This window comes from Schistocerca americana, chromosome 2 (genome assembly GCF_021461395.2).
Source record: "Schistocerca americana isolate TAMUIC-IGC-003095 chromosome 2, iqSchAmer2.1, whole genome shotgun sequence".
In the NCBI taxonomy this organism is placed as follows: Eukaryota; Metazoa; Arthropoda; class Insecta; order Orthoptera; family Acrididae; genus Schistocerca; species Schistocerca americana.
In genome coordinates this window covers 1,008,225,893-1,008,252,963 of record NC_060120.1, presented here as the reverse complement: position 1 = coordinate 1,008,252,963, position 27,071 = coordinate 1,008,225,893, and the positions used below count along the sequence as shown (strand labels likewise).

At 45.5% G+C, this 27,071-nt stretch overlaps 1 protein-coding gene across 1 annotated transcript in view; it reads left to right on the top strand.

The window, feature by feature from the left end:
- Positions 1-27,071, top strand: part of LOC124594622 (Down syndrome cell adhesion molecule-like protein Dscam2) — a 191,172-nt gene that overhangs the window by 7,150 nt on the left and 156,951 nt on the right. Inside the window, exons 2-3 of the mRNA XM_047132994.1 lie at positions 12,121-12,257; positions 25,834-26,032. Coding sequence (XP_046988950.1) covers positions 12,121-12,257; positions 25,834-26,032 — 336 coding nt within the window. The remainder of the gene's footprint in view (positions 1-12,120; positions 12,258-25,833; positions 26,033-27,071) is intronic.

Genomic DNA, 27,071 nt, shown 5'->3' with positions numbered 1-27,071 from the left:
GTTTGCGGAATCCATGTTGGTTATGATGAAGGAGATTTGTATTATCTAAGAACGTCATAATACGAGAACACAAAACATGTTCCATTATTCTACAACAGATTGACGTAAGCGAAATAGGCCTATAATTATTCGCATCTGATTTATGACCCTTCTTGAAAATGGGAACGACCTGCGCTTTCTTCCAGTCGCTAGGTACTTTACGTTCTTCCAGCGATCTACGATAAATTGCTGATAGAAAGGGGGCAAGTTCTTTAGCATAATCACTGTAGAATCTTAAGGGTATCTCGTCTGGTCCGGATGCTTTTCCGCTACTAAGTGATAGCAGCTGTTTTTCAATTCCGATATCGTTTATTTCAATATTTTCCATTTTGGCGTCCGTGCGACGGCTGAAGTCAGGGACCGTGTTACGATTTTCCGCAGTGAAACAGTTTCGGAACACTGAATTCAGTATTTCTGCCTTTCTTCGGTCGTCCTCTGTTTCGGTGCCATCGTGGTCAACGAGTGACTGAATAGGGGATTTAGATCCGCTTACCGATTTTACATATGACCAAAACTTTTTAGGGTTCTTGTTTAGATTGTTTGCCAATGTTTTATGTTCGAATTCGTTGAATGCTTCTCTCATTGCTCTCTTTACGCTCTTTTTCGCTTCGTTCAGCTTTTCCTTATCAGCTATGATTCGACTACTCTTAAACCTATGATGAAGCTTTCTTTGTTTCCGTAGTACCTTTCGTACATGATTGTTATACCACGGTGGATCTTTCCCCTCGCTTTGGACCTTAGTCGGTACGAACTTATCTAAGGCGTACTGGACGATGTTTCTGAATTTTTTCCATTTTTGTTCCACATCCTCTTCCTCAGAAATGAACGTTTGATGGTGGTCACTCAGATATTCTGCGATTTGTGCCCTATCACTCTTGTTAAGCAAATATATTTTCCTTCCTTTCTTGGCATTTCTTATTACACTTGTAGTCATTGATGCAACCACTGACTTATGATCACTGATACCCTCTTCTACATTCACGGAGTCGAAAAGTTCCGGTCTATTTGTTGCTATGAGGTCTAAAACGTTAGCTTCACGAGTTGGTTCTCTAACTATCTGCTCGAAGTAGTTCTCGGACAAGGCAGTCAGGATAATGTCACAAGAGTCTCTGTCCCTGGCTCCAGTTCTGATTGTGTGACTATCCCATTCTATACCTGGTAGATTGAAGTCTCCCCCTATTACAATAGTATGATCACGAAACTTCTTCACGACGTTCTGCAGGTTCTCTCTGAGGCGCTCAACTACTACGGTTGCTGATGCAGGTGGTCTATAGAAGCATCCGACTATCATATCTGACCCACCTTTGATACTTAACTTAACCCAGATTATTTCACATTCGCATTCGCTAATAACTTCACTGGATATTATTGAATTCTTTACTGCTATAAATACTCCTCCACCATTGGCGTTTATCCTATCCTTGCGGTATATATTCCATTCTGTGTCTAGGATTTCGTTACTGTTCACTTCCGGTTTTAACCAACTTTCCGTTCCTAATACTATATGCGCACTATTTCCTTCAATAAGAGATACTAATTCAGGAACCTGGCCCTGGATACTCCTGCAGTTTACCAATATTACGTTAACTTTTCCTGTTTTTGGTCTCTGAGGACGGACGTTCTTTATCAACGATGATAATGTCCTCTCTGGTAAGCCGTCAGGTATTTTATCGTTTCGCCCAAGGGGGGGGTCCCTCTAACCTAAAAAACCCCCGTGTGCACGCCACACGTACTCTGGTACCCTAGTAGCTGCTTCCGGTGTGTAGTGCACGCCTGACCTGTCTAGGGGGGCCCTACAGTTCTCCACCCAATAACGGAGGTCGATGAATTTGCAACCATTATAGTTGCAGAGTCGTCTGAGCCTCTGGTTTAGACCCTCCACACGGCTCCAAACCAGAGGACCGCGATCGACTCTGGGCACTATGCTGCAGATATTAAGCTCAGCTTGCACTCCGCGTGCGATGCTGGTTGTCTTCACCAAATCAGCCAGCCGCCGGAAGGAACCAAGGATGGCCTCAGAACCCAAGCGGCAGGCGTCATTCGTTCCGACATGTGCTACTATCTGCAGCCGGTCACACCCAGTGCGTTCAATAGCTGCCGGTAGGGCCTCCTCCACATTACGGACGAGACCCCCCGGCAAGCACACCGAGTGCACACTGGCATTCTTCCCCGACCTACCCGCTATTTTCCTAAGGGGCTCCATAACCCGCCTAACGTTGGAGCTCCCTATAACTAATAGGCCCGCCCTCTGTGACTGTCGGGACCTTGCCGGAGAATCGGCCACTGGCCCAACAGGCGAGGCATCCTGTGGTGGCTCGGAAACGATGTCATCACCACTAGGAAGCACCCCGTACCTGTTGGAAAGGGGTAAGGCAGCTGCCACGCGGCCAGATCCCACCTTCGCCTTTCGGCCAGGCACGCGCGAGCCCACCACTGTCCGCCATTCACCCTGGAGTGATGGCTGACCGGTAAGATGCTCACTGCCGGAAGACGCAGCGACATCAGGGGTTCCATGTGATTCCAAGGCCACCGAAGTAGGCATAGGTCTCACCACAGTTGCCCCAACGCCACTACGAGCCGACGCCTGCGCCTCGAGCTCGATGAGCCTAACAGACAAAGCCTCCACCTGCCCCCGAAGAGTGGCCAATTCTCCTTGCGTCCGCTCACAACAACCACAGTCCCTACACATGACTATGTTTACCCTACTCTATACGGTGACAAATTCCCAAGATAATCTTCTGATGAGCTACTCTGATAATCAAGAAACACTCACTGAAATACGAGACGCGAAAACTACGCTAGGTTTTCCCAGAAAAACTATTTAAAAGCTAAGCGCAGCAAATAAGTACAAAAACGCTTTATACAAACAGTACTCGCTGCTGCTGGTGCTCTCGCTCTGGCTGTCACAAGACAACTGCTGATTCAAGTGACTAGTGGCTAACGGCCGCGAAACAAACAAAAGACGGTTTTAGGGCGCTTTTTGTTCTAAACGATCAAGAAAACACTAAGAAATCTAACACGAAAGCTACGTAAAGTTTTATCAAGAACTGTTAGTTACTATGCAGAGCAGATAAACACAAATAGAATCCCTTCCTTAGTGGAAGGTCGTAAACAAAATGCAAAATAAACGTTTTATACAAACAGTACTCGCTGCTGCTGGTGCTCTCACGTCATATAAGGCTACATACTAATACCTCCAGGTATCGTAGGATAAGATGCAGACTCAGATCACGATTTAGTAACGATGAAGAATAGGCCGAAGTTTAAGTGACTAGTCAGGACAGTTCAATGCACAAAAAAGTGGGATGGGGAATTACTAAAAACTGAACTAACAGGCTTCACATTCTCTGAGGCTACAGGTACTGTGATAGTAAATAGCTCAATAGGCAGTTTAGTTGAAGAGGAATGGACATGTGTATGAAGTGCAATCACAGAAATTGGAGCCCGCATCTCGTGGTCGTGCGGTAGCGTTCTCGCTTCCCACGCCCGGGTTCCCGGGTTCGATTCCCGGCGGGGTCAGGGATTTTCTCTGCCTCGTGATGGCTGGGTGTTGTGTGCTGTCCTTAGGTTAGTTAGGTTTAAGTAGTTCTAAGTTCTAGGGGACTTATGACCACAGCAGTTGAGTCCCATAGTGCTCAGAGCCACAGAAATTGGAAAGGAAACTGTAGTTGCTAGGAAGGCAACCACGAAGAAACCAATAATAACAGGTTAAATACTTCAGCTGATCGACAAAAGAACGAAGTACAGAAAAATTTAAGGAAATTCAGGAATACAGAAATAAATGAGAAGTGCACGGAAACTAAGGCGAAATGGCTGCATGAAAAATGCGAAGAAATCGAAAAAGAAATGATTGTCGCAAAGACTAACTCAGCATACAGAAAAGACAAAACAGCTTTCGGCGAAATTAAAAGTACGTGTGGCAACATATAGAGTGCATTGAAGGCGTCTATGATGACATAGAAGAAGAAGAAGCACGAGGCGACAGGGAAGAGATAGTGGATTCAGTATCAGAATCAGAATTTAAAATAGCTTTGCTCGACTTAACATCAAATAACGTGGAAGGAACAGATAATGTTCCAGCGGCCTTTCTAAAATCATTGGGGGGAGTGCAAACAAAACGACTGTTCACGTTGGTGTGTCGAATGTACGCGGCTGGTGATATACCATCGACACAATTCCGAAGATAGAAAGAACCAATAGGTGCAAGATTGTTATCACACAATCAGGTTAGCAGCTCTTTCATCCAAATTGTGGAGAAGAATAACACACAGCAGAATGGAAAAGAAGACTGAGGATCTGTTAGATGACTATCAGTTTGGCTTTAAGAACGGGAAAGAGACCAGAGAGATAGTTCTGACCTTGCGGATGATAATGGAAGCAAGACTAAAGAAAAATTGAGACATGTTTGTTGGATTTGTCGACGGGGAAAAAGCGTTCGACAATTTAAAAAGGTACGAGATGTTCGGAATTATGATAAAAATAGGGGTAAGCTGTAGGGAAATACGTACAATAAAGAAAAGAGAATAATTAGAGTGGAAGACACAGAACGGAATACTCAGATTAAGAAGGGTGTAAGACAGGGATGTAGTCTTTCGCCACTATTGTTCAGTGTACACATCGAAGAAGCAATGAGTGCAATACGAGTTCAAGAATGGGATTAAAATTCAAGGTGAAAGGATTTTAATAAGGTTCTCCGTGAAAGTGAAGAAGAAATAAAGGTTGTGCTGAATTGAATGAATAGTGTAATGAGTACGTAATACGCTGTGAAAGTTCATCGAAGAAAGAGGGAAGTAATGAGAAGTAGCAGGAATGAGAACAGCGAGAAATGTAACATCAGAATTGGGGATCACGAAGTAGACTAAGTTAGCGAATTCTGCTGCCTAGGCAGCAAATTAAACTATGACGGCCAGAGCAAGGAGAACATAAAAAGCAGACCACCACTGGAAAAACGGCGTTTCTGGAGAAGTTTGCTATTTTCCAACATAGATCTTAATATTGGGAAGAAATTTCTTAGAGTGTTCGTTCGGAGCACATTATTACATGGTAGTGGGACATGGACTGTGGGAAAACGAAACAGAACAGACGCGAAGCCTCTGGTTCGTGGTGTTACAGAAGAATGTTGAAAATTAGGTGTATTGATAAGATAAGGAATGAAGAAGTTGTCCGCTCATCGATGAGGATAGGAACATATGGAAAACAATGACAATAAGAAGGGACAGTATGGTAGGACATCTGTTAAGACCTCAGGGAATATTCCATGGCACTAAAATGAGCTGTAAAGGGTAAAAAGATAGTCTAGATGAAGACAAAGCCTGGAATACATCCAGCAAGTAATTGAGGACGTAGGCTGCAGTTGCTAATCTGAGATGAAAAGGTTGGCACAGGAGAAGAATTCATCAGTCAGAAGACTGATGAGTCAAAAAAGAAAAGTAATATCTCGATTCTGTATGATCTGACTTGCGACAAGTAGTGGAAGCAGAGCGAGTTTTTCACAAATTTTTGATACTCGTCACTAAGAGTGACAACATTAGGCGACGTACCACAATGAAGCATGAAAAATATTTGAAGACATGATGTCTCTGGGAACCGTGACCGCTGCAACTACAATGAAAGCACGCCATATGTGTCACTTGTTACATTTTATTCAGATTGCCAGTTTCGATTCGTAAGTCTTCTTTAGATCTATATAATCGTTACTACGAAATGCAGCTTGTAACCAGGATCAGGGATGATCTATGATTCCTCACCCAGGTAACACACTGCGCTTCACAGTAATAATCACGCGAGCTTTTGCCCCACCACCCCTCCTAACTCTGCTTCTCTGGATAACTGAAGTGTTCACTCAACACTGAAATTTTAGGCATTCGGATGAATGAAAAGGGTTCGTTACATTAGATGTCCAGACGGCTATTACATTGAAAGATGTGCGTCAACCCGCTTGCGCACTGCATCGTACATCTCCAGGGGGCCATTTTTATGAGTTTTCTGAAATTATAAAAATCCCTCATACACGGTGGTCCATCTGAAGTTTCGGATGAGATTGTCTCGAAAACAATACATCGGGTAAAAATAGTGGGTAAGACAAATTCGCAAGCTGACAGGGAGACATCAAATGATACTACATGTGACCTCCAGCCCCCACCCCCTTGGGAGGGGTGGGGGGCAACTTTTAAATCTTAAATGGAAACACCCATTTCTATTTCAGTTTCGTATTCTCCATAAAAAAGTATTCAATTTTGGTCTGAAACATTTTTTTAAACCATTGACAGATGGCTCTGATATCGAGAAAAATTAAAGTTGGGGGAAGAACTCCGATTTATTTAGAATGATCCGAGGAGGACGCATCAAATCGATAAGAAAATGTGCACCAATTCATTCATTACGCCAAATTAAACTTTTTTTTTTTTTTTACAAAATACATCCTACCCGCCACAGTTTTTGATGGAGGGAGGCGGAATGATATTAAAATCTCATTAGGGATCTCTTCACAATTGCATTACTCATCCGACTGTGGCGCTACCGTGGCCAAATTGCGAAATGTGGCTCAGTATGAATGCATGTGCAATGCGATCAGACGTCACTTCACTTTCAGATTGTGAAACGTAAACATCAACTGACGAAAGTAAATTATTCTTTGGTGAAACATGGCTCACTACCCTCCTACAGAGATTGTTGATATGATGTTAATTTTAGGTGAATGCCATAACAATTACGCTGCGGCTGCACAATTGAATGCGGATAGTTACCCAAACAGACGACATCCAAGCGAAATCATTATTCAAAATTTCACTCAACGAGCCCGAAATCGGCACATGCACCGTCCACCTCATCATCGCTAATACAATGAAAACGACGCTCGTACCCTTACCGTTCTCGCCTGTGTTCAACTGGATCCCAAAATGTGTAGTCGTGCGATTCAGTGACAAACTGGAAATCCCGAAATCAACTGTTTTGAGGATTTTGAAGCCACATAAATATCATGTATATCATGTCACACCGACACAGGCATTAACGCCGAAAGAAATGCAAATACGAGTGCATTTCTGCCAATGGGCCTTGGAAATGATAAGAGGTGACAATGATTTTATTAGATACGTTACGTTCACCGATGAAGCCACATTCAAAAACAATGGCGAATTAATTTGTCATGATTGTCGTTATTGGTTCCCTGTCAATCAACACTGGCACAGACCCATTGACACTCAACACAAATGGTCGATAATGGCCTGGTGTGGAATTTTAGGCGGTTACTTGATAGGACCGTATTTTTTTGAGCGAAATATTACTGGGGAATCTTATTTACAACTTGTCCGCGATCATTTGTTGGAGCTAATGGAAGATGTTGATTTAGAAACTAGGCAACGAATGTGGTTCCAACAGGATGGAGCAGCTCCCATTATGCTAAAAATGTGTGGAACCTTTTAAATTTGCGGTACCCTGGTCGGTGGATAGGACGCGGCGGACCAATTGACTGGCCTCCACTTTCACCAGACCTAACATCTCCTGATTTAAAAAAAAAATTGTTTATGAAAGACAGCCCACAATCCGAAACGATATGGAGCAACGCATATGAAGAGCATGTGCAGCCATACCACAAAGATTTCGAACAATTTCTTCGTGGCTAATTTCATTAGTTAAGCACCCCAACTTGTGAGAGGCAATGTGACTCACACTAACGAAGCACCCCATGGGAACATCATTCTACTACATCCTTGTCGTTGTTCCTGGGTAACACTAACAGTAGGATACAGTACATTTTGTACAAAAATAGTTTTATTTTGCGTAACGAAAGAATTCGTTCACATTTTTTATCAATGTGATGCGTCTTTCTCGGATAATTGTAAATAAATCAGAGTTCTTCCCCAATTGTACTTTATTCTCAATTTCAGCGCCATCTGTAAATGGCTTAAAAATGTTTCAGACAAAACTTGATTACTTTTTTATGGAGAATCCGAATCTGCAATAAAAAATGGGTGTTTCCATTTCAGATTTAAAAGTTGCCCCACCCCACCCAATGCGGTGGGGACTGGAGGTTACGTGTAGTATCGTTTGATGTCCCCCTTTGAGTTTACGAACTTGTCTTACCAATTATTTTTACCCGATGTATAGTTTTCGAGAAAATCTCATCCGAAACTTCAGGTGGACCACCCTGTATAAACCACATTTTATTTGTTCGTTTATAGCATGGTTATTGTCCCTCAGTTCGTCTCAGTCCAACATCACTTATCCTACCCAAATAAGCCCGTTTCTATTTCACGGCCGAATATTTCAGTTACTTAGTTACTTCACCCTGAATTGTTCAAGATTACTTCCGAAATTCTATTTTTATTTATATTCGCCTAAGAAATTAGTTTTCAACGTGCTAGCGATGAATTTTATTCGGTCTCTACTGTCTTCCAGTTGCTCGAAACTACGATTCTATATAGATTTAGTATCTTTCCTTCCCATAAATATTCGATCATATACACGACTCAGATACTACTGTATCACTTTCAGACAATTTAAAGTTTTATCCACGCATGTGGACCACAACCTGCTCACTCCAATGGCTCGATAGCGTGCGCAGCCTACCTGGGATTCCCCGACTGCTGTCGAGTAACTACAGCTCCTAAAAGCTTCGAGGACAACAGCGATATCGCAGTCATTAGAAATGACGTTCTAATACCGATCCTCGGTAAGGATATCGTCAATGGTAACTTACAATCTGATTACGATCAGTGAAGGCGTCTTTTTTCATTGATCATCGCCCTCCTTAGCCGAGATCGCTGATGCACGATTGTCTGGAGGCGCTGGACTCGGAGGTAATCCGGCTCGAATCCTAGTTGTGGATGTTAATTTTCACCGCCAGTATTTGGCCGCCAAGGGAAGGAGAGATGGTGGCGTAAGGTTCCTGATCGCTATCATTTGTGTCACTGACCTGGATTTAATTCCATACCTCTCCGCAGTGTCTCATGAAGTTAGAGCATGCGAAACTGTTGTTGGTGACCCGTCCGTCGGATGGGGATGTTACGTTTATCGGCTTCCTTCGTGCCAATCGAGAGGAGTAGGCTGTATGCCTACTGTCATCATCATTATATAACACGAACATAGCACCACACGACACATCCATTCATTACACTAACCTACTCTCTAGAAATACACATAAGACACACTTCTGACGCATCCACAAAGATGCACTGCGAAAGTAATCCCTTTCCATCTAGGCAGTCTAACCTACCCCTCGGGGTCTCCCGGCCAATTTGGTGATGTTTATAGATAGTGGTGTAACAATAAATAGGATAGGAAACACAGGTACAACATAATGATTATTAGTATTTATTTATTTACTCTGTGTAGCTGTACGTTTCTATTATCATGCATGTTTGTGGGTCTTGGTTTAGAGATCTCTCAAACACAAATGTAGATGACAATATGTGCATTGGATAAACGATGCATTTGTGTAGTTGTATGTTGAGCAACTTGAATCTTCCGTATTCCAAATAACATTATCAGGAGCTTCAAAAGCATAACATTCAGCTGGAAATGTAGCTTTCTTCTAGGCATGCTTGATCATGTTGTTGAATATCGGGGCACTGAACTGATTATGGACAAGTACATGAAGGTTGATAGTAGCGTTACGACTGTAGAGTTCATTATCCATGCTCTCGAGTAAAACGCTCATAAAATCGTTTAGCGAACTTCTTCCAGTGGCGAAAAAAGTATATGTAGAAAGGTTGAAGAAGGAACGTTGCGCCATGTGGAATGGTTGTTGCCTGTATGTGTTTATCTCGCATTACGAACAGGTCTTGTTGGTGGAGTGAAAATCAATTCAAAACTAGACAAAATTGTAACAGAGACAGCTATCCCATCATTGTTCAAGGCGTTACGTATACGTTCGGTGGTCGGCTCATTTTCTGTTGCACAACAGGACCAAATAAACCACTTTGTTTACGGAAGTCTGTGAATGTCGCGTTCACCCACGCTAGATAGTGTGTGGTCTCTGTGTATGTCATAATTGAAGGCAGGTTGGTTGGTACACAGCATTTCAGTTGCTGGATACTTAGGAAAGATAGTGTGTGTGTATTCAGTACCAATTTCAATCTCAGAATTCTCTATCTCTTCTTGCTCTTTAGCATGTTTATACGTTACAAACTGCGTAACTTTGCGACTCACACTCTTCTGAACTGCCTTAAAATTCCACACCCAGGTAAATCCAGCTTTGAAATCCGTCAGTCCAAGCGCTCTAGCTTTTGTAGATGTCTACCATCTTTTATCAACATCATACGCATCATGCTGCTTCCCATTTGAAAAGGAGGCAAAACTTACTCTGATATGACCTTGATTTTCCCACTTTTGATGCTTGTTGTTCATAATATCTCTGATAACAAGATAGTTCCTGGCCTTGATCCATCTGAAGCGACGCACGATTATCTTGAATGACCATCCATTCTTTATGCCTCAATTACCTTCTTGACGTAATCGAAAGGAACATAGTCATCAGCTACATCATCAGTAAGAGGCTCATAAATTGGTTCAACATCAGTAAAGTCCTCGAAAGGCCTTCGCACCAGTTCCTCATTCTCTAGGATTTCAGTGATAGCGGCGTCTTCAAGTTTCATAACCAACCCCAAGTTAGCGTTTACAATCTCTAATTCATTCTGGTATAAAACCACTAACTTCAATCTGGCGCAAAACCACTAACACCTTGTTCACGTCAATTCCCATTATGCGAGATACAGACACAAATAAAAAATGTCCTCTTACAGAATGATATTTTCACTCTGTAGTGGAGTGTGCGCTGATATGAAACTTCCTGGCAGATTAAAACTGTGTGCCGGACCGAGACTCGAACTCGGGACCTTTGCCTTTCACGGGCAAGTACTCTACCATCTGAGATATTGGTACTGGTGGATGTAAAGCTGTGATGAGGGGGCGTGTCCCGTGCTTCTGTAGCTCAGATGGTAGAGCAATTACCTACGAAACGCAAAGTTCCAGAGTTTGAGTCTCGGTCCGGCACACAGTTTTAATCTGCCTGGAAGTTTCATATCAGCGCACACTCCGCTTCAGAGTGAATATCTCGTTCTGGAAACATCCCCCAGGCTGTGGCTAAGCTATGTCTCTGCAATATCCTTTCTTCCAGGAGTGCTAGTTCTGCAAGATTCGCAGGAGAGCTTCTGTGGAGTTTAGAAAGTAGGAGACGAGGTACTGGCAGAAGTAAAGCTCTGAGGACGGGGCGTGAGTCGTGCTTCTGTGGCTCAGATGGTAGAGCACTTGCCCGCGTACCGAACGAGGTGGCGCAGTGGTTAGCACACTGGACTCGCATTCGGGAGGACGACAGTTCAATCTCGTCTCCGGCCATCCTGATTTAGGTTTTCCGTGATTTCCCTAAATCGTTTCAGGCAAATGCCGGGATGGTTCCTTTGAAAGGGCACGGCCGATTTCCTTCCCAATCCTTCCCTAACCCGAGCTTGCGCTCCGTCTCTAATGACCTCGTTGTCGACGGGACGTTAAACACTAACCACCACCGCCACCACCACTTGCCCGCGAAAGGCAAAGGTCCCGAGTTCGAGTCTCGGTCCGGCAAACAGATGTAATCTGCCGGGAAATTTCATGTCCTCTTACAGTTCACTATATCACTCATACTCAAATAGTATAGGGTCAGGATATACTTCTCTTGCACCGCCAAGGCACTATGCTGCCGCGTGCAAAGATTACCTGCAAGTGACGTTCTTTTACGAAACAGTTAAAACGAACAGCTGAAATGTGCATTACTGTCACCTAGTGGGTTGGCTATGCCTACGCGTAAAACATGAGTTCAATGGTTGCGAGACACTTCGCGAATGTACCTTGTAAGTAAGGTGAACCTCTATGAATGGATGCGAAGCAAAGATTGTGATAAGAAAATTGCTGCTGTTGTGTATGAGCGACGATGGCGGTTTGAATAAATCTGTACAATTTCTGGTGTGTCTTGAGCATGGGAGGCGTTTAAATTGGTTTATGTTGACAATCAACATTGTTATACATTGTGGACTGCTTGCCACGTCATCACCGAGTTTTTCAAAAAGTATATGTTTCTGATTGTGCACCATTGCCTTCTTACAGGATGGTGTGTGGCGCTGGGATCCAGGGAAGAAGCGTCGCAGGGTCCGGTGTTCCTGCAGGAGCCACCGCACCGTGCAGACTTCTCCAATTCCTCCGGTGTCGCCATTCACTGTGCGGCACACGGCAAACCGCCTCCGGTGAGTGATTCCACTACCAGACTAATGTTCAGACCGCGAAGTCTTTGTACAAGATGGGTATAACGGAACCTTCGCTACTTGAGCCAGTGTAGACCCAAAACTATTTCCGGTATGTGTACCCTGCGTCATAGGAATGATGTTCAGGCAGTGCGCTGCAGGATTTGCGTCATGACCTGCCGTTAGGCGTCGGCATTGCTACGGCGACCTATGGCTGAAACAACAGCATCAGTGTGCAATAAAACTGCCGACAATCAACTTGGGACTGGACAAGGTGAGCAGGGATGTACAGTGTATTATCAAAACCACAGCAACAGAGATGCCGCTCTTCGCAAGTAACGACACGACGACCTGATGTTGCTCGTGGTGTCACTCGGTAACTCCGTAACACATTGGAGGAAACCGAATCTCTCGTCTACACCTACATCGATACTCCACAACCCACAGTACGGTGCGTGGCGGTGAGTATACTGTACCATCACTACTCATTTCCTTTGCTGTTCCACAGCGCGGAGTGGCCGCGCGGTTTGAGGCGCCATGTCACGGACTGCGCAGTCCCTCCCGACGGAGGTTCGAGTCCTCTCTCGGGCATGGGTGTGTGTGTGTCATTCTTAGGATAAGTTAGTTTAAGTAGTGTGTAAGTGTAGGGACCGATGACCTAAGCAGTTTGGTCCCTTAGGAATTCACCCACATTTGAACATTTTGCTGTTTCACTCACAAATAGAGCGAGGGGAAAACGTCTATCTGTATGCCTCCTTATGAACCCCAGTTTCTCGAATCTTAGCTTCGTAGTCCTTACGCGCATTGTATGTTGGTGGCAGTAGGATCGTACGGCAGGCAGCTTCAAATGTTTATCGTTACAAACTGCATGGCTATCAAAATCACCTGATTTGAATCCCTGTGAGTTTTTGGCTGGAGGTTTACCTGCAGGACAGGGTTTATCAAGCGGGACACTAACACCTGTTGGAGGTTGAAGATGAACATAGCGAGAGACGTAGCCACCATTTCCTGAGATATATCTCAAGCAGCAGTAGTGCGGTTAGAGGCTGTCGTGAATGCAGCTGGTCGTCACAGTGAGCAACATTTGTAACCTAGAACATAAACATCGTACGAAATTAACAAATGGTACCCTCTGATGTTAAAATTAAAAGTCTTTCTCACAATGGTTTATTCGTTATTTCTCTTTCGCATGCCCTTACACATGTTTTCACAACGTTTCATTGTCCTACGATCACTCATTTTTTGTGGGAACACTCTCAAGTAGCGAAAGTCTAATCTCAACCACCCTGTATTCTCCCAAAACCTGAACACAGCGTGCACACTACTCCACGTTTATTTCATTTCGTCATGTCTTGCTGTCCATTAAAATTGCTAAACCAGCAAGGGTAGCAAATAACTAAATGTTATTGGCGTGCATTTACGGTATAGAAAGAAGAAAACATGATTTATTTGTAAGTAATTCGGTGGATACAGAGTGCGAAATTTAATACCGCGATCTGTCACCTCTGGTACCAACACTGTTCTAACCCGGCTCGACGTCGAGAAAACATACACTATGTCATCAAAAGTATTCGGACACCACCAAAAAAGCCGGCCGGAGTGGCCGTGCGTTTCTAGGCGCTACAGTCTGGAACCGCGTGACCGCTACGGTCGCAGGTTCGAATCCTGCCTCGGGCATGGATGTGTGTGATGTCCTTAGGTTAGTTAGGTTTAAGTAGTTCTAAGTTCTAGGGGACTGATGACCACAGCAGTTAAGTCCCATAGTGCTCAGAACCATTTGAACCATTTGAACCACCAAAAAATACTTTTTTCATATTAGATGCATTGTGCTGCCACCTAATGCCAGGTATTCCATATCAGCGACCTCAGTAGTCATTAGACATCGTCAGAGAGCAGACTGGGGCGCTCCGCGGAATTCACGGACTTCGAAGGTCTTCAGGTGATTGGGTGTCACTTGAGTCGTACGTCTGTACGTGAGGTTTCTACACTCCTAAATATCCCTTGGTCCACTGTTTCCGATGTGAGAGTGAAGTGGAAACGTGAAGGGACACGTATAGCACAAAAGCGTACAGGTCGACCTCGTCTGTTGACTGACAGAGACCGCCGATAGTTGATGGTTCAAATGGCTCTGAGCACTATGGGACTTAACATCTATGGTCATCAGTCCCCTAGAACTTAGAACTACTTAAACCTAACTAACCTAAGGACATCACACAACACCCAGTCATCACGAGGCCGACAGTTGAAGAGGGTCGTAATGTGTAATAGTGTAATACGCAGACATCTATCCATACCATCACACAGGAATTACAAACTGCATCAGGATCCACTGCAAGCACTATGACAGTTAGGCGGGAGATGAGAAAACTTTGATTTCATGGCCGAGCGGCTGCTCATAAGTCACCCATCACACCGGTAAATGCCAAACGACGCCTCACTTGGTGTAAGGAGTGTAAAGATTGAGCGACTGAACAGTGCAAAATCGTTGTGTGGAGTAACGAATCACGGTAAACAATGTGACAATCCGATGGCAGGGTGTGGGTATGGCTAATGCCCGGTGAATGTCACCTGCCAGAATATGAAGTGCCTACAGTAAAATTCTGAAGCGGTGGTCTTACGGTGTGATCATGTTTTTCATGCAGGCGGGCTGCGCCTGATGTTGTTTCGCGTCGCACTATCACAGCACAGGCCAACATTGATGTTTTAAGAACCTTCTTGCTTCCCAGTGTTGAAGAGCAATTTGGGGATGGCGACTGCATCTTTCAACATGATCGAGCACCTGTTCATAATGCACGGCCTGTGGCGGATTGGTTACACGACAATAACATCCCTGTAATGGACTAGTCTGCACGGAGTCCTGACCTGAATCCTACAGAACACATCTGAGATGCTTTGGAACGCCGACTTCGTGCCGGGCCTTACCGATCGACATCGATACCTCCCCTCACTGCACAATTCCGTGAATAATGGGCTGCTATTCCCCAAGAAAACTTCCAGCACCTGACTGAATGTATGCCTGCGAGAGTGGAAGCTGTCGTCAAGGCTAAGGGTGGGCCAACACCATACTGAATTCAAACATTACCGATAGAGGTGGCCATGAACTTATAAGTCATTTTCAGCCAGGTGTCCGGATACTTTTGATCATATAGTTTAGCTCGGGTGACACATACAGATACGCCACTAAACGCTACTATAGCTCTATGCCACAGTTGATCCATCCCAGTGGCTGTTATTGGTGATGTGTCTGAGTTTCGGTAACTCATGACCAGATTCAATAAAATTGGAATAAAGGCCGTTAAAGTTGCAGCGAAGTGTTTTTTTTATGTAATGACTAGTTTCGGACTTCTTCAGACCATTTTAAAATCATTCTGTGGAACAGTATATAAGGTCTTACAGTTTGTGCGATGTTGAAAGCTATACCAAAGTACAGGAAAGTTTGACAAAAAGTTGTACACCACAAAGTCACGCAACAAGATCCATTACATACAAATGCTGGCCACATAGCGAGTATGTGTGGCTGAGTGCCACATTTTATTTACAAAACGACCGTACCGTGCTGCCTGCAGCGAAATAATCAAAGGTGAGCCTTAATCATAGTCAATGCCCTCTATCCTAGTTTGCCCAAGTAGCATAAATTAGCAGCATACAGCACAATACGGTCATTTTGTAAATAAAATGTTGCACTCAGCCACAAGCGTTTGCTATGTGCCCAGCATTCGTACATGATGCATGTTATTGTGTGACTTACGTGATACGTAGCTTTTTGTCAAACTTTTCTGTCAAACTTCATTATAGATGACCATCAGCTAACGCTTTCTATCATTAGACCATTATCAAGTCGAAACAAAGCGTAAGCAATTCGTCACTGTAACATTTGAAGTAAGAAGCTGGTTACGCTTTGCTTCCGCTTGATAATGGTCTACTGATCGAAAGCGGTAACACGGTGTTACTGAGCGTAAAAATAAACAGCTGATGGTAATCTACAACGAAGTTTCTCAATTATTTGACAGCAGTGTAGCCCCATCCCATCACCAATTAAAAAGTCTCTGAATTTTGGCATGGCCTTACGTATTGTACAAACTGCAAAACTTTATATTCTATTCCATAGGTTGATTTGAAAATGAACTGAATAGGACCAAAACTAGTCATCAGTTAATAACGACCAATTTCTATGCAACATCGAAGGTTTCTTGCAAATTTGTCGAATCATTTCAGGTTTTTGCCTTGTTGACATCCAGCATGATGGAAATACCGTGCGCAGATGTTTTCAGTGCGTGAAAGTTTCAGAGAAAGTTCTTTCGAGGACAACAGTCGAACACCGTCTGTACTGAAGTAGGTCAGGGAAGCACGGGCAACATGATATTTTGCATTATCGTTTAGAAAGATAATATCACTGACACTTCGATGATAGTCCACAGCCATCAGCCTTAATACGTCAGAAATGTAACAGCTGTTGTCCAAATTACCTACTATGCGTTCCAGAGGTCACCGTGTAGTGTACCGAATGGCATCCCATACAATCACGCCAGACGCCAGAAGCTTATGAATATGAATGCAATGTGCCATCGTTCGTTGTTCACGGTGACTCCACGCATAGATATATACATTCTAAGACAAAAAAAGACACACCACGAAGGATCACACAAATATCAACGGGAAATGCAAAACTAAATTTTAGCGGCCACTGAGTGAATGTGTGACGCTGCAGCGCAATTTCACACCACAGCTGGCAAGAACAGTAATCAGAGGACATGTCAATACCAGAGAATAAGGTCTTCGCGAGTTTCACTCCGTGTACTGAACTGGACAGTAAGTATGCCTCGAAAAAGGCGTGTGAACAATAGAGGCAGATATCGGCATTTGAGAGCGGACGTGTAGCGGGCTCAAAGCAGTTGATTGTAGTAACGGCGAATCACCCGACATTTAGAAAGGAGCGAATGCCACTAATCGATGATGTTGGCAGGAATGGGCGAACCATGGCCGAACACAGTGATCTAGAGAGAAGACAGAGCGTGACAACCGAGCAATTGTCAGAGAGTCCAGGATTCATCAACGATCCGATGTGCATCTGGTTCTTCAGTTTCCACATTGACCATTAATAGGCGGCTCACAGAGAGGGGGTTGAATTCAAGGCGCCCCTTGCATCGACTACCATTGACCCTGTACACCGACAAGCCCGTTTCCAGCTGTATCTGGCACCTTCGGCCAAGAATCTCATTGAACGGAGTACATTTGGCTTCGGTCATGAGCCCCGCTTCCAATTGAGCCCCGACGAGCAGCGAAAACGTGTATGGAGACGTCCCGGCAGCGGTGGGATAAACCCGACTATCACCCGCCATACGCCTGAAAACAATGACTGATGGTCTGGGGTGTCATTTCATTTCATACCAGGAGCTATTTGGTTGTCATCCGTGGTACCCATACAGCACAATGGTAGTCGGCAATGTTCATCAGCCCATTCCGTTGCCCTTCATGGTAAGCTATCATAGACTTTCATTTTAGCGAGGTGACTGCCGTCCCACTCGGAAAGAGTTTCGACTCCCTGTCTTCGTCCTTACCAAATCCTACGTTGGCCAGAAACGTCACCGCAGCCCTCCAAAATTGAGAATGTTTGGAACAATATGGGTAGCGCCCTCCAAAAGCCTGGGATTTTCACGATCTGACGTGCTAATTGGACAGAATTTAGCAAGATATCCCTCACAGGGACATCCAACAACTCCATCAGTGTCAAGCCGAGTAACTGCTTGCATAAGGGCCAGAGGTTGACCAGCGATTCGTTGACTTGCTTAATTTGTGAAGCTTTTTCTCAGAAGTAAATCATCCAATATTTCTGAAATAGTAATCACGTTTGTCTGTAGATGTCCATCGCATGTACCTATTTCCGGCCCATTCAAACAATTCCTTCGTGGTGCGTCTTCTTTTTCAGAAAAGTGCCGTTCTTGTTACTGTGTCAAGTGTTTTCGTTGGCCGCGCACCACTGTTGGCGCTGAAACCTGGTAGTCAAGGGAAGGCACGATACGGTTACGACTGTGGACGAGGCCGCAGTCAGTTACTGTTGGTTGCCTTTGACAATTACACACAACTTATTTTAAACCTGTAATTCCATACTCAATAATATATAAAAATACCACACGTTATTAATGAAGGAATAAACAACTGTGTAAATAATAGTGTTTTCAGTGAGTTACAATTTATCATATCACATTTAAATACAGATAAAGCTGATAATGTTTTAAAAGCAAGCCACTGTGATATGGGCAGAAGGCCTTACACGCCAGGAATGGCAATAAATTAAGAAATGTTAAAACTCGCTGCAACTTACAAATTACAGGTGTTGAAATATTAAAGGCAAGTCGCCACAAACGCAGCAGAAGACATCGGATGTCAGGAATGGCAGTAAATAAGGTTTTAAAGGCTTACTGCGTGAATACAAATATCAAATTAGAATTTTAAGGCAAGTGACCAAACTCACGGCTGAAGGCCTTACACGCCACGAACGGCAATGATATAAAAAACTTAGAAACCTGCTGTAAAACAGCAAATACGATAGCAAAGGTTAATTTAAAAAACTAGCAACTGATCACCAAATGGGTGAAATAAGATGATGATAAACTTTGTAACACAACCCATAACATCCAATGAACACTACACTGCTAGATTTATTCCAGAAAGCGACCAGAACTATTAACTAGACATATATAACCTTTAATGTAGGCATTACAAGGTATTGTAATAAATAACATAATAATAAAACACTAGGACCAGTACATAAGTTCCTTAAACGTTTCTGAGGCAGATTGTACCCGCAGAAGGCGTGGACTGAAAGAGTGTTACACTGAACTACTGGCCATCAGACCTCCTTCCAGAACACACCTCTCTTACAGGAACCAAGGGGCCACAGACGATGCTCCAGGAATCGACCTCTGAGAAGGTCCAGCAACAAACACTTTCGCGAGCGATGAGACAGGCAGCCAAGAGTTGAATTCACTTCAGAGGATGGTAACTGCGACTAGTGGCAGTCTAACGAATGACTAATGATAATCTTGCTGAAGCTACTTGACGTCCGATAAACCAAATGCAACGATGGAACAATACGCCAAAGCCGGAACTGGCGGTCTGCACTATGCCCCAGAATACTGTGCTTAGAGCGCCCGGAACGAGAAAGGAATCACTACCACCAGAGAAGAAGAATCACCAATCGGCCTACAATCAAGAAATCTGTCAAAACTACACGCCTTACCGGAGAACAGCGGCAAGGCGAGAAAACGTACACTGCCGTTGCATACACTAACCCCCAAGGCAGGTAACTGGGGCGTTAGCGGCCACCAGGCAAGAAAAATTACCGCTGGTTGAACTTAACAAATTGCAACCAGTTGAACGCAGTAAATAGTAATAAGAAGACGAGGAAAGCTAATCAGATCCGCCTTCCCCAAGCCACTCGCTGCTCTTCACCTCGGCGACATTACGAGCAGCAGTACGACCCAAGTCACTGGATAATCGCGAGATATCACAATGCTGGAGGTTTCTCTACTTGGATTGAAGTGCACTCGTCTTAAAGCTTGCTGGATCCCGTTTACGACGAGGTCGTACATTCCCGTGACCATAGCCCTTCCATCCGGCAGGCTATGCGTGCCGCCAGCGGTCCCGGCATGTTCTGGTACTGTGTGGACCTGGCTCCTCCTGAGTCCCCAACCGAACTGGCCGTGGCGAACAACGACGTCGCCCCAAAGATAGGGCAACAGTTACTACATATCTATAACCGCCGCTGGTGCCACTACCGGACAGGCGACGGTTGCGAAACCGAGTGGCGCGAATCAACGCGAGAAGAAGACAAACAACCGTAACCATGCCAACTAAACGATACCGTCTGGCCTCCGACAGAGGGCGGAAACCTGCAAACAGCACCAACGCGAGCCGCAGCATGGCTCAGGCGCACCTTTCCCTGCTAACAGTCTGTGGTGCTCTGTAACCGTTGCTGTGGATTACCAGCCTAACAAAACATAAATACTTGTTTTTGTTCTTTTTCTTAAAGGCTCAGTCATCGTAACCAAACAAACGTATCCAATTAACAGAGAAATATGCAAAAAAATGCAGAAGCACGTAGAAAACTAATACTCGTAAACTTCATCCAGTAATTATCATTCAAATTAAACAACATGCAACCATAGGATCAGTAGAAGACTTCAGGATATTTCGCAAGTCGTGGATGTGCCCGGCATTAAATCAGATGCGTGCTCATAGTGTTTGATATAGCAGTTGTGTGTGTCGCATATTCCAATGAGAAAAGTGGAAAAATGCCTGCCACAGTGGGTTTGCAGAAACCAGAATCTGATATTGGTGCACTGACTGGTACAAATAATTCACTCGGGAAACATATTGACACTTTTGATACACTGAGGAGCAAAAAATTATGATCGCTGCCCACCTCGACGTTGGATGCCGTGACGGGCACGTGACGCGGTAACGAAAGTATGTAAGCGGAGCAGGCATGGACGGGGGATCATCCTAGCGAAAATGGCCGAAAATGAGGAAATCTGTTGAGATAAGCGATTATTCTCGGAAACGAAGAAGCTAGTCGAATGTTCACGTACTGCTCTAGTGACCATCTGTGGAAAGTGGTAGGACGACAGTTAAGCTACCACTAGCCGTTAAGTGGTTGGACGTCCACGACTCTTCACAGAACATGGGGGTTAGAGGCTTATCTGCTGTGTAAATTAGGCTAGATGGAGATCTGTAGTATCTCTGCCGAAAGAGCACAATGCGTTGCACGCACAAGTCTTATGGAGCATACCGTTCATCGTACGTTGTTGGAAATGTAACCCCGCAGCAGAGCATCCCTAAGCGCTCACATGTTGACCCGACGACATCGTAAATTACGATCACATTTTTGCCACACTACGTCGATGGTCGCCTCCACAGACGCCGTGATCGAGGTGAACAGCAGTTCGAAACGTGCGGCGCGCCACGGACGCTGGCTGGCTGGGAGCAGTATTATATTATGGGAAACATTCTACTGCGCTTGCATGTGATCTGTGGTAGTAACCGAAGACACGCTGACATCTGCGAAGCACCAGCATTCCTTCATGCTGGATGTCTTCCCCGACGGTGATGTCATCTTTCAGCAGTATAATTGTCTGTGTCTCAAACCCAGAACCCAGCTACAGTGGTTTGAAGAGCATTATAGAGAACACACGTTGACGTCTTGGCGCACAATTTCGCCTGATGTAGATCCTGTGGAACCCATCTGAAGTCAGTTTCTGCTTCTAACTGTAATTTATTGCAATTTAGAAACTCTCATGACTGAAGGCCTCCAACATAAAATCTTAACAAGATAAAAATCCAATTAAGATAGCAATAAAAAATTCAAAAAACAACATACGCAAAGTGCAATACAAATGGCTGAGAGCGACAATTAATTTCCGAAACTTTTATAATATATTGCCATAGATCTTTAAAGGCAGAAGGGCAACAAGAAATCTTAAAAAAAAATGAAAAATTTAATTCAGATAGCAATAAAATAATTTAAAACTCAAAAGGTAACAAATACAAGCTGCAACACAAATGGCTGAGGGCCACAATCAAACTTCAGAATTGCAAAATATATTACCATAATCTTTAAAGGCAGAAGGCCACAGTGTTTAAGCTTGAAAGATAAATGCAAAAATTAATTTTGCAAAATTTTAAGAAACAAACAGTAACCATAAGCTGAAAATTTGAAATAGCTGAGAACAGATAATTAAACACCGGTGGCACTCAGAAGGCCTCCAGGTAGGTCGGTATGCTCTCATTCACTTAGGTGAGACAGGTCGTGAGCCCGACTATACTTGATCCATCGGAACCCAACCAGGGGGCAGCCGAGGACCGACCGACACACCAACTTGCTTCCCGTCAATCAGTACATGAGAACCTCAACCGGCAATGTTACAAACGTGATAATCCACAATTGAGTACGTATTAGCTGTCAAAATTACACACCATGTTGGACAGCGGCAACAGGCGAGGAAAGGACGCTGCCTGCAAATACGCTAGTGGCCAGGGCTGGTAACTGGAACACTAACGGCTACTAGACAGAAAATTCCGCTGGTACACTTGAATTTGAAACACGGTAATAGTTAACCCGCTCAAAGAACACTGCCTAAATTTACGTCAGTGCCCAGGGCAGGTAACCAGAACACTAACAGCCACAACACAGAAAAACTCACTGCACTCAAATCGTAGTCAACCAAAATAGTTAATTGAACGCATGCCGGCTAAATGTCAGCAGTACAACCACTCGGTGTTGCTCACCGGAAAACCTCACCAACAGCAAACGACCGAAGCAAACCACCACAACATAAATAAACGTGGCTTGGGTAGTTGTAACCTTTACTCAACTTTGACTTCCTGAGTCGATGAACCACGAAACTCGTAGCGACCGGACATACGCTCCGACACTGTGCAGGGGCTTGCAGCGGACCCAGCCGACTGCACCACGCGGAGATAACTTCCCTTGTCCACAACTACCGACCGACTCGCCGCAGAATGCCGACAACATCTAAAACGGTCGTCAGTGGAAATAACACCAACTACACACACAAACTGACAAACACTTACACAAAGACCTGAACGATACCCAACAGTAACTAAACACGCACGAAGTCAAATCGGGAGTCGATGCACACACACACACACACACACACACACACACACACACACACACACACACAGCCGACTCATGAACGATCGGCGAGCCAAAACGCGTCGTCCGGTAGGACTACCGACCGACGTTCGACCAAGACCGTGGCCCGGCTCAAGTGATGCTTGGCGGCAATGGTCGGGCGAGCCATGTCGACGCAGACCTCACTGCTGCTCCAACCCATTGCAACTCCCCGACTGGCAGGTCCGGACTGCGCTCCAGACACGTTCCAACTGACTGGCTGACCCGAACTCGCGATGCGAACTCCCTTACGACAGACAACGACCGGAAAGTAATAGCAGTCGAGCAAAGACACTACGAGAGGGGATATATCGATACGTGCTGCTAACGCCGCTCACGGTCAGGCAAAGCAGCAACTCAGTGACAGTAGTAATTTAAATTAACGTAGGGAGGTGGAAGTACGTTAAAGACAGGGTGTAAAATACATAATAAATGAAAAGCACCAGTTTGCTTTTATACTACAATATTACTTTTATTGTTAACCGGTTTTCGGCTTACAAGGCCATCTTCAGACATTTTTCCGTGGCTGCAGAGTTAATTCCACCCTGGACGTCGCTACTGGAAATTCTGGTACTGGGTGGTTTACCCTAGCTATTGTTCGTTGTGCAAACGCCTCCCTTCCTGGACTGGAATCCTTCGCCGATCGAGATGCTATTGCCTACAAGATGTTGCTTTGTGGAATCGACCCTAGGACTCAAAGTAGACGTAGTTATGTTCATAGTAATATGCCTTTTACATTGTATACCCGCTCCTGTAGAAAAGTTAGTAATGATGAAAAAATACACTCCTGGAAATTGAAATAAGAACACCGTGAATTCATTGTCCCAGGAAGGGGAAACTTTATTGACACATTCCTGGGGTCAGATACATCACATGATCACACTGACAGAACCACAGGCACATAGACACAGGCAACTGAGCATGCACAATGTCGGCACTAGTATAGTGTATATCCACCTTTCGCAGCAATGCAGGCTGCTATTCTCCCATGGAGACGATCGTAGAGATGCTGGATGTAGTCCTGTGGAACGGCTTGCCATGCCATTTCCACCTGGCGCCTCAGTTGGACCAGCGTTCGTGCTGGACGTGCAGACCGTGTGAGACGACGCTTCATCCAGTCCCAAACATGCTCAATGGGGGACAGATCCGGAGATCTTGCTGGCCAGGGTAGTTGACTTACACCTTCTAGAGCACGTTGGGTGGCACGGGATACATGCGGACGTGCATTGTCCTGTTGGAACAGCAAGTTCCCTTGCCGGTCTAGGAATGGTAGAACGATGGGTTCGATGACGGTTTGGATGTACCGTGCACTATTCAGTGTCCCCTCGACGATCACCAGTGGTGTACGGCCAGTGTAGGAGATCGCTCCCCACACCATGATGCCGGGTGTTGGCCCTGTGTGCCTCGGTCGTATGCAGTCCTGATTGTGGCACTCACCTGCACGGCGCCAAACACGCATACGACCATCATTGGCACCAAGGCAGAAGCGACTCTCATCGCTGAAGACGACACGTCTCCATTCGTCCCTCCATTCACGCCTGTCGCGACGCCACTGGAGGCGGGCTGCACGATGTTGGGGCGTGAGCGGAAGACGGCCTAACGGTGTGCGGGACCATAGCCCAGCTTCATGGAGACGGTTGCGAATGGTTCTCGCCGATACCCCAGGAGCAACAGTGTCCCTAATTTGCTGGGAAGTGGCGGTGCGGTCCCCTACGGCACTGCGTAGGATCCTACGGTCTTGGCGTGCATCCGTGCGTCGCTGCGGTCCGGTCCCAGGTCGACGGGCACGTGCACCTTCCGCCGACCACTGGCGACAACATCGATGTACTGTGGAGACCTCACGCCCCACGTGTTGAGCAATTCGGCGGTACGTCCACCCGGCCTCCCGCATGCCCACTATACGCCCTCGCTCAAAGTCCGTCAACTGCACATACGGTTCACGTCCACGCTGTCGCGGCATGCTACCAGTGTTAAAGACTGCGATGGAGCTCCGTATGCCACGGCAAACTGGCTGACACTGACGGCGGCGGTGCACAAATGCTGCGCAGCTAGCGCCATTCGACGGCCAACACCGCGGTTCCTGGTGTGTCCGCTGTGCCGTGCGTGTGATCATTGCTTGTACAGCCCTCTCGCAGTGTCCGGAGCAAGTATGGTGGGTCTGACATACCGGTGTCAATGTGTTCTTTTTTCCATTTCCAGGAGTGTACATGTATGGATGAAAGGACTTTGTGTAGTTGCTGAAAATGCAACTGTAACTGGAGATATCACTTTTCACTATAATTATTAATAAAGTGTGATCCCTGACCTCTGTAACCGGGGAGCGTACATCGCGAACCGGGGGCTCAAGGATGGAACAATTTGAAAAAATTCGAAAACATAGTGCCGCACTGCCCGTTGAGCTCCTAGCGAGTCGGTGACGCAACCCGCCCGACTCAGCACGGTGCCAAGTTATAAGGCCGGCGCACCAACGGAGCGCGCTACTAGTAAGTTAACAATAAAAATGATATTATAAAACAAAAGCAAACTGGTGCCTTTCATTTATTATTATGTGGTTCTACCAAGAACCGACGGAAGAGTCTGTTAATATGTAAAATACATGATGGTGGGACCACGAGCCACGCACGGCTCATGGACAAACAACCTATTAAGCAGGTGGTTTTGACTCATCAGTGTAAATCCGCGACATGGTTTCTTTCTGATATTGTCAATCTAAACGAGTGTTCCGTCTTCGCTATACCCCAGTGCCTCTTCCTTTCTCTCCTCCACGGTTGCTGGATGGCAGCAGCATGGAGTCTGAGGTGCCCCCTTCGTGGCACCTTGTGGCAGGACCCTTACTGCCCATACTGCATCTCCCTCTGAACCTGGCAGTGCGGTGTCTTGCAGAGGATCTCGTGGCTGCTGTCGGACGGCAGCGAGGCGTCCGCGGTGTCCGGGCTGCGGCAGGTGCTGGACAACGGCACGCTGCTGCTGGCGCCCTTCCCGGCAGAGCGCTACCGCCCAGAGGTGCACAGCGCCGCCTACCGCTGCGCCGCCCACAACTCCGCCGGCACCATCGTCAGCCGGCGCGTCCAGGTCCGGGCTGGTGAGTCAACCTTCCACTTTTGCTGACACTACTGACACTGTACAGTATACATTCAGATAACAAAAGCAATGCAATAGGGATATATTCATATACAGAGGTACTAGCGCACAAACAAGGTATAAAATGGCAGTGCATTGGTGAAGCTGTCATTGTTATTCAGGTTATTCATGTGAAAATGTTTGTGACTTGTTTATGACCACACGATGTGTTATGCCGGAGCCAAGGTAGCCCCTGACGGCCGGCAACCCATATTACACCACTTCGACTACTGAAGATTACGTCTTCGTCTCTGAGTTGGACTCTTACTGGTGTGTGTGTGTGTGTGTGTGTGTGTGTGTGTGTGTGTGTGTGTGTGTGTGTCACCACAAACCTTTGAGGAAAAATTAGAAGTGACCTTTTGTTTGCCTCAATTAGTAGACTTTTACTGGCATCGTTATTGTTACCTTGTGAGCTTGCATCAATAAAAGTTGTGTTTGTGAAAAATTGCGAATTGTCACTCACAACACGATGGGAATTAACGGACTCTGAATGAGGACGTGTAGTTGGAGCTAAACGCATGGGACAGTCCATTTTGGAAATCGGTAGGGAATTCGGGATTACGAGATCCCAGTGTGCCGACAATACCAAATTTCAGGCATTAGCTCTCACCACAGACAACGCAGTGATCGACGGCCTTCACTTAATGACCGAGAGCACGGAGGTTTCGTAGAGTAGTCAGTGGTAACAGACAAGCAACATTGCGCGAAATAGCCGCAGAAATCAATGTGGCATGTACGACGAACGTATCCGTTAGGACTGTGTGGCGAAATTTGGCCTTAATGGGCTTTGGCAGCAGACGGGTGCCTTTGCTAAAAGCACGACATCGCCTACAACGCCTCTCCTGGGCTCTTGACCGTATCGGTCGGACCCTAGACGACTGGAAAACCGTGGTGTGGTCACATGAGTCGCGATTTAATTGTTAACAGATGATGATACGATTGGAGTGTGGCGCTGCACAAAGCGATGGTCCCAGGTTGTCAATAAGGCACTGTGCAAGTTG